This window comes from Microcebus murinus, chromosome 2, assembly GCF_040939455.1.
Source record: "Microcebus murinus isolate Inina chromosome 2, M.murinus_Inina_mat1.0, whole genome shotgun sequence".
Taxonomy (NCBI): Eukaryota; Metazoa; Chordata; class Mammalia; order Primates; family Cheirogaleidae; genus Microcebus; species Microcebus murinus.
This window is the reverse complement of record NC_134105.1, coordinates 12,171,775-12,187,244: the sequence shown is the minus strand read 5'-3', so window position 1 is coordinate 12,187,244 and position 15,470 is coordinate 12,171,775. Positions and strand designations below refer to the sequence as shown.

Here is a 15,470-nt window from a genome sequence, read left to right as displayed (position 1 = left end):
GTCCCCTGGGAGCTAACAACTAAGGTTTATTCATTTAATTGTTTCCAAAAACACTGTATCTATGAGGATTTATTTCAAGCAACTTTGTATAAGATGGACTTTTTTTAAAATATAAAGATGCCAATATCTCCTGCTTTTGTGTCTTTTGCAGTGAGGCACATTGACCTCTTGTTTGTTTTTAGACTGTTTGACATAAAATTTACAAAGTGTACAAATCATAAGCATATGACTCAAGGACTACTGTGTGTGTGTATATCCATGTAATCACAACTTGTGTCAAGATATAGAACTTTTCCCTCTCAGGTTGTAATGATTTGGATTTTTTTCTTTTAATAAGAAAAATATTAAAGGATTACTGTAATTATAAATGAAAATAAATGTCAGGTTTTCTTTCTATAGATTCATAAGCCTATTACCAACAATTCTTTATTCCAGACATTAAATCATTTACTAATAAAAAATTTTAAAGCCATTCTTTATTGCACATTTACAATATATTCCACAATCTTCTAGTTAAGTAAATCACTAAATTACAAAAAAACAATATATAGAACTTTAACAGCTCCCAGTAGTTCTCTTCATCAGTGCCTCACACTGATCTTTAAACCATAGCATGCAGCAATGGCTGCTGGTTTTTCTTTAATTGTATTTTCTGTAACATGACTATATCATATCTTTTATCAGTTTTAAATTTCAGTTAATTGCCAGGAACCAGGAATTAGAAGAGAACTAGTATTTTAAATTCTTCAGTTAATTCATAAAAGTTATTTACAATTCTTTAGTTTCTATCTTATTTTCTTGATGAGAGTATCAGCTTGTGTTTCATCTAGAATTCTTTTTTAGTCTGTTTCTCTCTTTTGTCATCTAAATTTGGAATGAAGATGCCATTCCAAGTCTTTGTGGCAACACAAGAACAAACCTCCAGTACTGAAATAAATGTGGTAAATAAAGGAAGATCTTTATTTGGATTGCTCTCTCCCAATCTATGAGCCAGAAATATAAAAAAGTATATAATAAATATGAATTTGGGTACAGGTACAGATTTCCCTGGGATAATTTGCATTTGCCTTTTATTCCCTTTCTTCTGGCTCCAGCAGATGAAGGGGGAAGGAAGGGGAGCAGGAACATTTGATCTTTTATTTTCTGAAATATCTCCGAGAGAACCTTTGCAGATTATTTTTGTCTTTTGGTTAAAATAAAATTAATGTCCCAAAGTCACTATAAAATTATTCGTCTCCAGCCCTTCCTAAGGGCTCTGGTTCAGCATCTCGAAACAGTGCAATATTTATCGTGTTATGGAAAGTTTTTTCCTTCCATTTTTCATGTTTAAGAAACTTGCTGCTATTATTATCCCTTGGTAAGTACACACTAAAGGAAAATCCCTACTGTTATCATTGAAGCCACATTTTCCTCCAAGACTGGCTTTGACTGAATTTTACTTCTAATGTATGTATATATATATATTTTTACTAAAAGATTAAGCAGGTACCAATTTATTGATCAGCATTACAATCGAGATAAAGACTTCCAAAACATGCGGGAGAATTTAGTGCTTTAGGGATTTCAAACAGTCCACAGTTCTTGCGAAGCCGAAGCCGCTGACTGCAGGCCACAGGCCTAGAGCTCGAAGCCGTCCATCAAGATCTGTCCTCAATGCATTCATACCTTTCCTCGACCCAAATAACTTTTCATTCCCAGCTCTTGTAGCCAGATCATTTTAGCGGCAAAAATCTCAGAATTATCTCCTGTGAATAAAAGCCTACATTATTTCATTACTAGTTGGAAAACGGGGAACACGTAACCTTGTGGGACAAATTGCAAAGCGGGATGCATTAGAGATCTGGTAAGATTATTAATGAGAGTAATCCAAACATATAAGAGACTTGAGCGCGAAGAGAATCAGGATTAGTGATTAAAATAATAGCGAGAAGTGGTGTAGGGAGAAAGCTTTGTAAACTCTGAAGCGCTATAGTATTACTACTGGGGGCATTAGGAAGGGAAAGAAGCGGGTGAGAGTGATTAAGCTTTGGTCTCCTCTTTTCGTCCTTAGGTGTCCCTAGCTGGGGCCATTACATTCGCCGACGCATAATCTATTATGCCGCCCAGGACTTGCCCACCAAACCTGAGTCCCAAACTCACCTTTCCTGGGTGCCCGGAAGCTACGATGCTGCCACCTGCAAGAGCGCCTTCCAGCGCGCAGGCGCGGAGGTTAACGCCCCCACCCCGCCTCCCAAACACTGCGTTCTGCGCAGGCGCAGGATCCCGCCCCGCCCCCACAACTCGCCAATCTCCAGCTGTGAGAGCCGAGAAACCAGCCGCTCCGTGCGTCGCGCTTTTTTGGCCCGCACCGCGTCGCGTAGTCTGACGCGCCTACCGCGTCACTTCCGCCCCCTCCCGGGAGGCGGCGCTGGGCCGGTGGCAAGCCCCCGGAGGGAGCCGCAGTAGTACGACGGAAGATGGCGACGAGCGGCGGCGAAGAGGCGGCGGCAGCGGCTCCGGCGCCGGGGGCCCCGGCAACAGGGGCGGACACGACCCCTGGCTGGGAGGTGGCGGTGCGGCCCCTGCTGTCTGCGTCCTACTCCGCCTTCGAGATGAAGGAGTTGCCGCAGCTGGTGGCCTCAGTCATCGAGAGGTACCGGGCGGCGGCTCCGGCGGGGCGGCGCAGTGGGGGGAGGGGGAAAGGGAGGTCGATCTGGATCATCTGGACTCGCTTCCCCGGCCTCCTCCTGCCGCTGGGGGACCCCTCCCCCCAGCCCCGGCCTCGGGGCTCTCCGGCCCTGGGAAATGAGGGCTCATCCGGGGTTCCTTCCGCCAGCTCCTATAAATAATCTGTGCCTCAGTTTCCCCTCTGGAGCAAAACTTTTGAGGCCGCCCTCGAGAGAGGGCGTGCCCAGACTCGTTTGAGAGTGACTTTGACATGCATCGCGCTCTTAAGGGAATGTCCGCAGGGCTGTCCCTGTGTTAAGGTCAAGGCACAGATGAGTTTGCATTTCTCGCTCTCACTCATCCCCCTAGCCAGAGCGGGAGCGAAGCTTCGGGTTTAAGTTGGGGACCTACCCCATAATTTAATAACCGTTTCTCCGTAGTGGTGTAATCAGTGGGGGCACGTGCTATTTCTGTGACTGAAGCCACTAGTTACCCTTGATGACTTTCTTTTTACTTGCACTCTTTGTACACTTCCTTCCTAACGGTCTTTGATTAAAAATATTTTAGTGTGTGAGTCTGAGAGATCATTTTCCCAAAGGAGTGTGTCGTCTCTCCCTCCCTTCCCCCTCCCCCAATAGGATATCGTCACTCTTTTACAAACCAGACTGTTGCTGTTACACGGTTTTATCTTTTTGCACAGTGATTCTTAGCTAGTGAGAGTTGTACTCATATGAAGATGGTGATTTCAGAGTGCTTTTTCCTGACATACTTTGTGCAGAGGAGTCTTTTATTAGTTTAATAGTAGACTTATGCTTTTAAAGTCAGTCTCACTTTCATTTTTCTAGCCAAACCTTACTTCAGCAACTCCCTGAAATTGCTAGATAGGTCATTTTAGCTTCATGTCAACCAGGGTTTACTAAATGTTATCCAGGAGGTTAGAAATTACTACTTGTTACTCAGGGGAGGCCCATGATTTGACAAGTTTTTTATTATAGTGCTTTTTATTGTTATTAGGCTTGCAATGCTTTGGATGCAGAGTTTTTAACAAATTATAATAAAATAATGGTTGGGTTTGGTGACTTCACAGTTAACTTTACAGAAGGGTTTTTCTGTCTAATCATTAAGCCAAGAATGTTCTGAAGATGTAAGAGAGTATCATAGATATTACTTTCAAATTATATAGCCTCTTTTTACTGTTTTAAACATTTGGATTAGTGGTATTTTTCTCGAATCATAGTCATGTTACTTATCATGTTCCACTCTTTTTAGAACATGCTTTTTTTGTTTACATGGACATGAGCTGAGTAGTTTATAAAGTAATTTGTTGACACCCTCCCATACATCCTGTATTCTGGGACCATGCCTTTTAAACTATAATAGTTAAGCAACACACTGCAACCTGTGGAAGGAGCAAAAACGAAATACATCAAACTTTGTTTAAATTTTGCTGTGTGTTAGTAGCCTCTGCCACACCCTCTCTTCGAAAGCCTGTTATATGTCTTGCAGGCTCTGTGAGAGGAGTATGAGCTTAAGAATTTGCAGGAGAAATCTGGCTTACAAGTTCTTTACAGTGAGAAGAGCTAAACATATCGTGTTCAGTTTGGTATAGAGCAAGGGTGGGTAAACTTCCTATAAAGGGCTAGATAGTAAATAGTGGTGGGTCATGTGATCACTATGTGGACTGCTCAGCTCTGCAGTTGTAGTGTGAAAGCAGCCACACATATAAATGAATAGGTGTGGCTGTGTTCAAAATCTTATCTATGGACAATGACATTAGACTTTTATGTGATATTTACATGTCACAAAATATTATTTTGAGACAGTCTTGCACTGTTTCCTGGGCTGGAGTGCTATGGTGTCAGCCTAGCTCACAGCAACCTCAAACTCCTGGGCTTAAGCGATCCTCCTGCCTCAGCCTCCTGAGAAGCTGGAACTACAGGTGTGTGGCACCACACCGAGCTAATTTTTTCTGTTCTGTTTTTTTTTTTTTTTTGATTGCCCAGCTAGTTTGTTCTATTTTTAGTAGAGATGGGGTCTTGCTCTTGCTCAGACTGCTCTCAGAACTCCTGAGCTTAAGCAATCCTACCGTCTTGGCCTCCCAGAGTGATAGTATTACAGGTGTGAGCCACTGCACCGGCCTATTTTGATTTTTTCCCAACCATTAAAAAACATTAAAACCATTCTTAGCTTTGAGCCATACAGTAAAAGGTGACTAGCTGGGTTTGGCCGGCAGGCCCATAGTTTGCCAACCCATAGCTTAAAGCACATAAATTATACCTTTGTATCAGTATTCTGTTTCTCAAAAGTTTTATGTATTTGGTGTTCCAGAATATGAAGTAAAGGTCTCAGAATTGTGGAAGTCTTTCTTGCGTAAAGAGTTATGGCCACAGAATATAGTATCAAATCAAAGCCAACACTATAGATCCTGAGGTGGGCTTTGTTTTCTTTCTCTTGTTCTGCCTGCTGTGTTTTTCTTCCTTGTCTGCAAGGACTGTCTGTTTTTCTGTTGCAATCTATTACTTTCTGCTTCCCTTTTTGATGTCCTGGCTCCATCATGCCAGCCCTTATTTTCTGTCTGGCAGCCTGTTCATCCATTGAATTCCTGTCTGTTGACTGTTGGGAATGATGACATATGCTCTAGGAGAGTCCTCAGTACTCCACCATTCTACTTTCTATCTCTGTTTTTTCATACTTTTATGGTTAGAATTGACTTTTTGAAGAAAAGGCAGGTACAAAAAATTCCTAGGTCTAGACCCCGTTTGTTAAGTTTATTTGACTTTGTAACCAAACTGTAAAACAAAGGAGAAACAGATCAGCACGAATAAATTGGGAAGCAGACTCTCAAAAGTCATTAGATTTTTAAAAGAAAAAGATACCTGAGTTTATTTAAAAGGGAGATCATTTTCATTTCTATTGCCTGTAGCACTAGCATGTCTTTTAGTAGTAAAGACCACTAAATTTTTTTTAACACTGTTATTTAATACATAGCTTAAAGAAAATCTTTTCAACACTATTGCTTTCCCAGGCCAGAAATGGAACTAGAACTAGTTCAATGGAGCACATACCATGTGTGGGATTAATTAGTATAGTTGGGGAATGTAGCCTTTGTATTAAGGTACTGAGAATTCCTTTCTTAACTCTGTGAAAGATATACTGTTGAGCATGTTTGTCATTGAACATGTTGATTGAATCTTTATAGATAAAAAAAAAATACATATACCCCTTCCCCTGAGCCAGTCCTTCCTGGGCAGACCTGGCCTCTTTAAGAGTCTCTACTCCCAAATATTTGATAGAATTTAGGGCAAAGAAATCTGCTTTGGAATGGGGCTGAGGGTGCTGTTAAACATTCCTGTTAGAAAATGCACAGTCATTTCCTAAAAATCTTGAAGAGGAGAAAGGGATGCATGAATGCTATGTTCATTTCAATTTATATGCTGTAGGACATGAACTGATAATTGACCTACAGGGGAAAAAAAAGCCCACTACTAAAAGATAGAGTATAATTGTGAGATTAGTCCTTGTGATTAATATTTCCATATCTTAGTATAACATTCACCAAAGGTTTGTCAAGAGTATGAGGGAGGTATCTGAAAGAAAGTTTTCAGTTCTTTGGTTCACACAGATGACCATGTACATATATGAATAAGCATCATGGATTCTGTATATACTTGGGAGTTCATGAATCTGATGTGGGAAAATGGGCTCCTGGCATTTTTACTCTTTACAAAAAAGATAAACAGTATGTTATTTAAGAGGGAGAAGGGAGGTGAATCCTTAGTCTTTTATTATAATTTATCCCCTTCTAACATTTCCATTTCTTTCTAGAAAGACCTAGATGTTTCCAGACCCTACCAGTTCCTTTTTCACTTACACATCAAATTGGATTCTCTGACCTGGCTGCTTAGCTGCCGTTTGTCTTTGTACTCTGCGTCACATTTATTTAGTATGCACTATAAAAGCTTCAGATTCTATGTCTATCAGCAGTGTTTCAGGCTCAGTGGTGCTATTGTTGAAAAGTTTATTAGAAGCAGCAGGTGTTTCAGGAAAATAGCTTGACCAATTAGAACAAAGACACCTTTCAGTCTCCTTATTTTTCTTTCTTTGTATTTGCCTTCAGTTTCTTCATCCTTCCCCTTCCTACCTAACTTCTTGCCCTTTGTTACATTTCTTCATTTCTCAGCATCCTCTGGTGTCTTGGTGTCTATCAGTTTCTTGTAGAATGAGGGTTGGGTAGGGAAGTATGGCCCCGCACATCCCTTTTAGCTGACTCATGCACGCTGTTCTCTAAAATCAGGAGATATGACAATGTCCATGACTTCTCTGTTCCCTCCCTCAAGTCTTTTTAAAACTAATTTTACCCAGGTTTATTCTTAGTTGCCCTAATCAAATTGTAAGTGGAACCAAAGACTGCTCCAATTTTCCTCTGCCAATGTCTATCTTTCCCCAAAGTTCATTCTTCACGTTTCTTTGTTGGAATAAGACTATTGTGTATTTCTAGAGGAGGAAGTCAGGTTCATTAAGTCACAATAGAGTAACACTGCACCAGGCAGTTAAATGAATCTATTTCTATATTTTATCAGAATGAGAATGAAAACAATAGAATAGGTTCATTCTTTGGGTGGGCAGTTTTTCTCTTAGATTTGATAAACCTGTTTAGCTGAAAAAAGTGGGGGTAAGCAGCTCTGAACTTTTGAAATAAATTGGGGAAGGTAAATGAACTCAGTAAAACAACATCAAATTACAGAGTTGGCCACTATACTCTCACTGGGGTGAGAAAGCGAGACTGTGTCTCAGAAACAAAAATTACAGAATGTGAAAGCCTTAGCACAATGCATAAAGAAAGTATAAGGATGGAAGTGAAGGAAAAACTAAGTATATGAGATAGAAGCAAGGGGATTTAGGGAATTTTCTTTGACTATATGAGCCTTACAAGTATGTTGGTCACCAGGAACTTTTGAGTGCTGCTTGGTGTTTAAATGTTTTGTTTCCTCCTTTTTATCATCCTGTCAAGTAGGGGAAAGTGATCCTTGGTGAGCAGGAAGAAACTTGCATATGATAGGTGCTACATAAATATATAAATTTTTTTTGGTGAAGGAGATATTCTAAGATAAGGGATTAATCTTTGATACATACCCATTTATCCTTGATAAATCTCCAAATAGCAAAGTGCTTGCAGTGCCAGACTCTTAAGAATTGTTTGAGGTGATTCGTCACTGACATTGGCATCTTCCAAACATTGACTTGTCTTTTTGGCTCCTGTGTTCATTTGGCAAGTGGATAGTCTTGCAGGGAGTGAATGGAGTCCTCACTTTGTTTACATTTCCCTTCCTAGACTCATACTTCTTGCTGGGGAATTAGCACACTAAGGAAACTATTTAGCCACATCTCTGCTCTTTTTATTTAATATGATACATTTTAGTCTTTTCTTTGCTTTCATGTTTCATCAATTATGGATTAGCACCTGATTTGATAGGATGACTTAAATGTATCAAGCCTTTAGACCTAGTTGGGTTCCAGATGTTTTTGGAAGAAGGAATTTCCTTAGAGGAATTTCCTTATTTCTTAGAGATAAGGGATGTGGTTAGAAAAAAAAAAAAAAATCATTGACTGTTGTGATCTAGCTTTAGGTAGAGTGAGGGTACAACTCTGGAATCTGGTGAATTTTGGCTTTTAGCAGTGATCACATGATTTCCTACCTTTAGTTGTTGATTCTTTTTAAGTTGCTGCATTATGGGCTAGCCTTGTTTGATCTTCAAAATGGGTTATTTTAATCTGTATTACCACTAATAATTTTGATTCTTCTGGTCTATTCCCTTTTGGCCATCAATAATGAAGGCATTATTTGCTTTTGGTCACTGCCAATCAGTAATATAGAACAAATTGGTATCCTGTTATGTTTGTACTTACATTTCTTTAGTTCTAAGTGAGTTGGAAAATATTTTCTGTTTATTACTTTCTGCTTATTTATTACCTTCTGCTTCTTATTAAGCCTGATAATCTTGAACAAGATATTTAATTTTTATTCTCTAAACTTTAGTTTACCAATCTTGAATATAGGGATGATAATACTACTTATCAAGTAGAGCTGCTAAAAGTATTAAATAAGGTAATGTCCATAAAAGGGTATCTAGCACATAGTAAATACTAAGTAAATCTGACTGTTTTTGTTGTTGTTGTTTTTTCTTTTTTGTTTTTTGGCAGTGAATCAGAAATCCTGCACCATGAAAAGCAGTACGAACCATTCTACTCATCTTTTGTTGCACTTTCCACACACTATATTACAACAGTTTGCAGCCTCAGTAAGTATTCCATTCTTGTCACTCGCTTCTGAAGGCTTGTGAATAAGGGGATTGTTTATTCTTTTGTTAGAGTGTCTGTACAAGCTGTTAATGAAGTCTGTGTTTTAGAACTCCTAAGCTGCTCACCCAGGAGCGGAGATAGCTGTCAGCTAGGATGAGCTCCAGAGATTTCCTTACCTAGGCCAACTAAGTGGAATTTAAAAATTATGGAACTTAGACACCTGCTTCATAACCATTGTCAGCCTCCCTTCGCTTCTTGATCAAAAGTATTTTATTGAATTCATACATGTAATTACTAGTGTGTTAATTTCTTGGGGGGTGGTGATTGATAGATACTGTCCTGTGGGGTTAGCAGACACTAAGGCTATATTACATACTTGGTTTTGGTGAGAATGTGAACTCTTCTTTTGCGTTCTCTTATATATGAGGGTATTTCAACTTCAGTTCACATTTTCTTCATTTTTCTGCCCAAAAAGTGACGAAGCTGTATTTTACATTATTTCTGAATTTTTACATTTTCAGTTGTTTTAAATCCTAACTCAGTTCTCAAGAATTCTAATTATTTGCTTACTTGAATAGTTTGCTAAGCAAATAAACTGAAAAGAAACTATAGAGTTGCTGAATAATCTTTCAGTGTCCAATACTGTTTAATATAGGTACTGGCTACTGGTGGAAGGATTGCTTTTAGCTTAAAGAAACTTTAGGTAGGAAGCTCCTTGCAAAATGTCATTTTAGAATCTACGGGAAAGGGGAAGTAGTGTAGTCTAGTGCAGGGGTCCTCAAACTTTTTAAACAGGGGGCCAGTTCACTGTCCCTCAGACCATTGGAGGGCCTTGGAGAGTGCGACGCACATTCCACACATGTGCACTGTGGGCCCGGACAAGTTGGCTGCTAAGCAGGACACCCGACAGGCTGCATGTGGGCCGTAGTTTGAGGATACCTAGTCTAGTGGCTAACAGCATGAACTCTGCCTGGATTTGAATGTGACTTTGGGCAAGTCTTTTAACTTCTGTGCTTTAGTAGTTGTTCTGTTAAAAATGGGGGGAGAGGATAACAGTATCTACCTCATAAAATTGGCTTAAGTAAATGAGTTAATACATTTGAAGTACTTGGCACTAAGTGTGACATAAGTATCTCCTATAATAGTTATCTTAATTTCCAATAAATTTAAGTAAAATTGATCTATATGTGATTGATGGTTATCAGTGCCAAAATACCTTTGTTTGCGCCTTGGGGTTTTGCTTCTGAATGATTATTAGCATAGAATGATATTGGGAATGTTGGACGTGGAGCTCAATACTTGTTTTGCTTGATCGATTGGTTGTGGGGCTGAGCAGTCTGAGATTAAGTAAAGTTCATTCCTTTCCCAGTTCCCCGGAACCAACTTCAATCGGTGGCAGCAGCCTGTAAAGTTCTCATTGAGTTTTCTCTCCTGCGTCTGGAGAATCCAGATGAGGCTTGTGCTGTGTCTCAGGTGAGAGTGATGGACCCATTTATGGTCCTTATTATAAAGTAGGATTATGCTGACTAGGAATTGATGGAGAGCAGGTGGCATAGAGCAGAGGTCAGTAAACTTTTTTTTTTGAGACAGTCTCAGTGTGTTGCCTGGGTTAGAGTGCCGTGGCGTCAGCCTAGCTCACAGCAACCTCAAACTCATGGGCTCAAGCGATCCTTCTGCCTCAGCCTCCCTAGTAGCTGGGACTACAGGCATGCGCCACCATGCCTGGCTAATTTTTTCTATATATTTTTAGTTGGCCAATTAATTTATTTCTATTTTTAGTAGAGACAGCGTCTCACTCTTGCTCAGGATGGTTCAAATTCCTGATCTTGAGCGATCTTCCTGCCTCAGCCTCCCAGAGTGCTAGGATTACAGGCATGAGCCACCATGCCCACCGGTAAACTTTTTTTAATGGACCAGATAGGAAATAATTTGCAGACCAAATGTTATCTATTGCACCTGTCAGTTCTACCTTTGTAGTGTGAAGGTAGCCTAGACACTACGTAAATGAATGAATGTGTCTGTGTTTCAATAAACTTTATTTATAAAAACAGATAGTGGGGCTGAATTGGAACATTTATTGCAAATTTACATACATACAGGGGCGAGGCAAGTAACAGAAAGTGAGTACAGTGTGCTAGTTGAGAAGATTGCAGCCCTGAGCTAAAGGAACCAAACACTCTTTGGCTCTAGGTGGTTATTGCTCTGTAGAAATGGAGGTACATAGTTGCTGGATTTTGTGAATTATTGAAAAATGTAAGCAATATGGATTTACATGTGAATCCTTCAATTTAAAAAGTTAGCTGTACCTTCAAATACTAAAAAAATACCGTGAGAACAATAAGACAAATCTACAAGCTAGATATGGTCTGAGGACCATCAGCTTCCGATCTTTGCTTTAGTGTATTCTCCCTCAAATTGCTGATCTTTATGTGAACCTAAATTTGGCCCTGTGTCAGAATTCCCAAAAGAATGGAGTCTTCTGAAAGATATATTTGAATTTGCTTTCTTTTTAGAAACACTTGATTCTCCTAATCAAGGGCCTGTGTACTGGCTGTAGCCGACTAGATAGAACTGAAATTATCACATTTACAGCAATGATGAAATCTGCCAAGCTGCCACAAACAGTGAAGACGCTTTCAGATGGTGGGTGTTCTCTTGACCTGATTACGTGGCTGCCTTCTTGGCCAGCATTTCCTTTTTTGCCTTCCAGTGGCATTCTGCTCAGCCCTTTTCTTGCTTTTATATTTTACAGTGGAAGATCAGAAAGAGCTGGCCTCCCCGGTAAGCCCTGAGCTGAGGCAGAAGGAGGTACAGATGAACTTTTTGAACCAGCTGACCTCAGTGTTCAACCCTAGAACTGTAGTGTCACAACCTATCAGTCCACAGACTCTGGTGAGTTCTTTCAGCCAAATATCCTTGCCTCCATGGGATTTATTAAGATGATAACACTAGAAGAGAACAGCAATGTATTTTATGTTTGTGATATGAAATGATATACATGCCTATGGTAGAAAAAAGTTGAAGACTACAAAACAAAACAAGGAAAATTCACCCAACTCTTTTTGTCCATATTGTTATTTTAGTGACCATTCTTCTAAGCATCTCTCAATGCAAATGAATAAAGAACATGTATAGTTTTCTATAAAAGGCATCACTCTGTACTAGTTATAGAATATATGTATTTTAAAGCTATATATTTTTTCCCTTCTCTTGGAAATGTAACCTGCATTTTCCCCAACATTAGTGAGGAATTTCCCCTTTATTAACTGAGGAATATGAAGAATATCTATGGAGCTACTGCTTACTTTTGACTGATGGTCTGATTCTGAAACTCCAGGGCAGCAGGCAGCGTGATATGATGGTACTGTCTTGATAGGCCCTGTGTTTCTTTTCAGGTGGAAGGAGAAAATGATGAGCAGTCATCCACAGATCAAGCCTCTGCTATCAAAACCAAAAATGTGTTTATAGCTCAAAATGTAGCTAGTCTTCAAGAGCTTGGTAAGACTCCCAGCTGTTCTCAGAAAGTTGGTTTTTCTGCTTACAAAAATTCCTTAAGTGTGCTTCTTTCATATGGAGAGGAATCAAACATCAGACAGAGAGGCCTGTTTGTAAACTTATACCTTTTCATTAATGTAGGTGGCTCAGAAAAGCTACTGCGTGTGTGTTTGAACCTGCCATATTTCCTACGCTACATCAATCGGTTCCAAGATGCAGTGTTAGCTAATTCCTTCTTCATCATGCCTGCAACAGTAGCAGATGCCACTGCTGTTCGAAATGGGTAAGGTGCTCCACAGTGCATATGCTTTACATTCTAATCAAAAAAGATAACTGGTTAGTTTTTATGACATATTGATTTTCTTTGACTATCACACTATAGAAACAAGTGATTCTAAGATAGACTTGTTGATCTTCTCCTCTGTTATGTTCTAGTTTTCATTCACTGGTGATTGATGTAACTATGGCATTAGATACGCTTTCTCTACCTGTGCTGGAACCTTTGAATCCTTCTCGTCTACAAGATGTGACAGTCCTCAGCCTAAGTTGTCTGTATGCAGGTGAGAAGTTGTTGTGTCTGGTCTCATTTTCTCAGCCAAACGCAAATATACATTCAGAAAATCATGAGAATTCTTCTCAGTACTCTACTCTCTCCCTCTTTCCTTCCTTCCCCCAAAGGTCATCTAATATTGCATCTAGGTGAAATAAGGTTTCAGTAGAAATCTTTGTAAATGGTCTGATTGTTTAACTGTTAGCATTGTGTTATATACATATTTATTTCATAGTATATGCAAATATTAAGTATCTACTGTATGAAAAACAAGATGCCAAGGACTGTCAGGATATTGAGATAAATGTGGCCGGTGGCCTCAAGGAACCTATACCTGAGCAGTGGAGAACAGGGCTAAACAGTATAATATAAAACAGGATGATAAAAGCAATAAGAGAAATAATAGAATATTTTGGGTAAACGAAAGGGGGAGAGAGATCAAATCTTGCTATGAGAGCAGGTTTGAAAAAGGCTTTGTGGGAACAGGTGGTATCTGTTTATATTGATAAATGTGAAGAATGTTATTCTTAGGATCCCATAAAATCCCCTTTTTTCCTGTTGATCATATGGCCTTGGAATTGGGGCCTGGCAGCTGGTGTTTACTGTCTTTTAAGTTATTGTTAACATGACTTTTTAACCCAAGTCACTGATCCTTGGTTTTATTTTATTTTTGAGACAGAGTCTCACTTTGTTGCCCAGGCTAGAGTGAGTGCCGTGGCGTCAGCCTTGCTCACAGCAACCTTAAACTCTTGGGCTCAAGCAATCCTGCTGCCTCAGCCTCATGAGTAGCTGGAACTACAGGCATGTGCCAGCATGCCTGGCCAATTTTTTCTATATATATTAGTTGGCCAATTAATCTCTTTCTATTTATAGTAGAGACGGGGTCTCGTTCTTTTCAGGCTGGTTTGGAACTCCTGACCTCGAGCAATCTGTCCGCCTCGGCCTCCCAGAGTGCTAGGATTACAGGCATGAGCCACCGCGCCTGGCCTGATCCTTGGTTTTAAATTCCAAGACATGCCATATTTCTGGTATGTCTTGGAAAGTATAGCACTTTTGTAAGTTTACTTGATTCTGCAAGTGAGGGTTTGAACAGGGAGTCATGGAAACCTGACCTTGAAATTGCTGAAGTTGGTTTATTTCCCTTTGTTGTTTGAACAGCTTTGGTTGGAATGTCTGTGTGTAAATAGGAATAAAAAGATAAAGGCATCTGTGCTCTTATGAACCTTACTGTCTTTTAGAGGATGTAGTTAATAGCAAATAACTTTTATATATAAAGAGAAATGGAATAAGAGGTCAGGAGAAAGTGCTATGGAAGTTTATAGGAGGTAGAGCTCACTTACAGTTGAGAAAGGCAGTAGCCATGAAAGAGGTTTTTTTTTTTGAGACAGAATCTCACTTTGTTGCCCAGGCTAGAGTGAGTGCCGTGGCATCAGCCTAGCTCACAGCAACCTCAATCTCCTGGACTCAAGGGATCCTCCTGCCTCAGCCTCCCGAGTAGTCAGGACTATAGGCATGTGTCACCATGCCTGGCTAATTTTTTTTCTACATATATATTAGTTGGCCAATTAATTTCTTTTCTTTTTTTTTTTTTTTTGTTTTTCTAGTACTGCAGGTGGAGTATGCCAATTAATTTCTTTCTGTTTATAGTAGAAATGGGGTCTCGCTCTTGTTCAGGCTGGTTTTAAACTCCTGACCTCAAGTAATCCGCCCGCCTCGGCTTCCCAGAATGCTAGGATTACAGGCGTGAGCCACGGTGCCCGGCCATGAAAGAGTTTTGATGTATTTGATAAGACAGGAAAGGTGGTGACTGGTGCCTATACTCGTAGCTGCTTGAGAGGCTGAGACAGGAGGATCACTTGAGGCCAGGATTTTAAGACAATAGCCTGAGCAACATAGCAAGACTCCATCTCTTAAATAAATAAATGACTAATTAGTAAAAAAAAAATTAGCTAGGCTTGGTGGCTCATTCTTATAGTTCCAGCTATTTGGGAGGCTGAGGTAGGAGGATCACTTGAGCCCAGGAATTTGAGGCTGCAATGAGCTACGATTGCTCCATTGCATCCCAGTCTGGGCAATAGAATGAGACCCTATCTCTTTTTTTTTTTTTTTTTTTTGAGACAGAGTCTCGCTTTGTTGCCCAGGCTAGAGTGAGTGCCGGGGTGTCATCCTAGCTCACAGCAACCTCAAACTCCTGGGCTCAAGCAATCCTGCTGCCTCAGCCTCCCGAGTAGCTGGGACTACAGGCATGTGCCACCATGCCCGGCTAATTTTTTTCTATACATACATTAGTTGGCCAACTAATTTATTTCTATTTGTAGTAGAGACGGATCTCGCTCTTGCTCAGGCTGGTTTTGAACTCCTGACCTTGAGCAATCCGCCCGCCTCAGCTTCCCAGAGTGCTAGGATTTCAGGCATGAGCCACCGCGCCCGGCCCCTATCTCTTAAAAAAAAAAAAAAAAAAAAAAAAGACTAGTAGAAT

The 15,470-nt window shown here is 40.1% G+C and overlaps 1 protein-coding gene and 1 long non-coding RNA gene across 6 annotated transcripts in view; one reads left to right on the top strand and one right to left on the bottom strand.

The window, feature by feature from the left end:
• Window positions 1-1,477: 1,477 nt before the first annotated feature.
• Window positions 1,478-2,224, bottom strand: LOC105884026 (uncharacterized). Its single transcript, XR_001160044.2, has 2 exons — window positions 2,140-2,224; window positions 1,478-1,745 (listed from the first exon to the last, which is right to left on the bottom strand). It is a non-coding gene; the product is annotated as an uncharacterized LOC105884026 (long non-coding RNA).
• A 183-nt stretch (window positions 2,225-2,407) lies between these two features.
• Window positions 2,408-15,470, top strand: part of UBR4 (ubiquitin protein ligase E3 component n-recognin 4) — a 141,330-nt gene continuing 128,267 nt past the window's right edge. For all 5 annotated transcript variants that reach the window (XM_020285476.2, XM_075994537.1, XM_075994543.1 and 2 more), the window contains exons 1-8: window positions 2,408-2,632; window positions 8,848-8,945; window positions 10,316-10,419; window positions 11,460-11,589; window positions 11,699-11,838; window positions 12,342-12,444; window positions 12,583-12,724; window positions 12,877-13,001. In XM_020285476.2, the coding sequence (XP_020141065.2) occupies window positions 2,457-2,632; window positions 8,848-8,945; window positions 10,316-10,419; window positions 11,460-11,589; window positions 11,699-11,838; window positions 12,342-12,444; window positions 12,583-12,724; window positions 12,877-13,001 (1,018 nt within the window). In that variant the 5' untranslated portion in view covers window positions 2,408-2,456. The remainder of the gene's footprint in view (window positions 2,633-8,847; window positions 8,946-10,315; window positions 10,420-11,459; window positions 11,590-11,698; window positions 11,839-12,341; window positions 12,445-12,582; window positions 12,725-12,876; window positions 13,002-15,470) is intronic.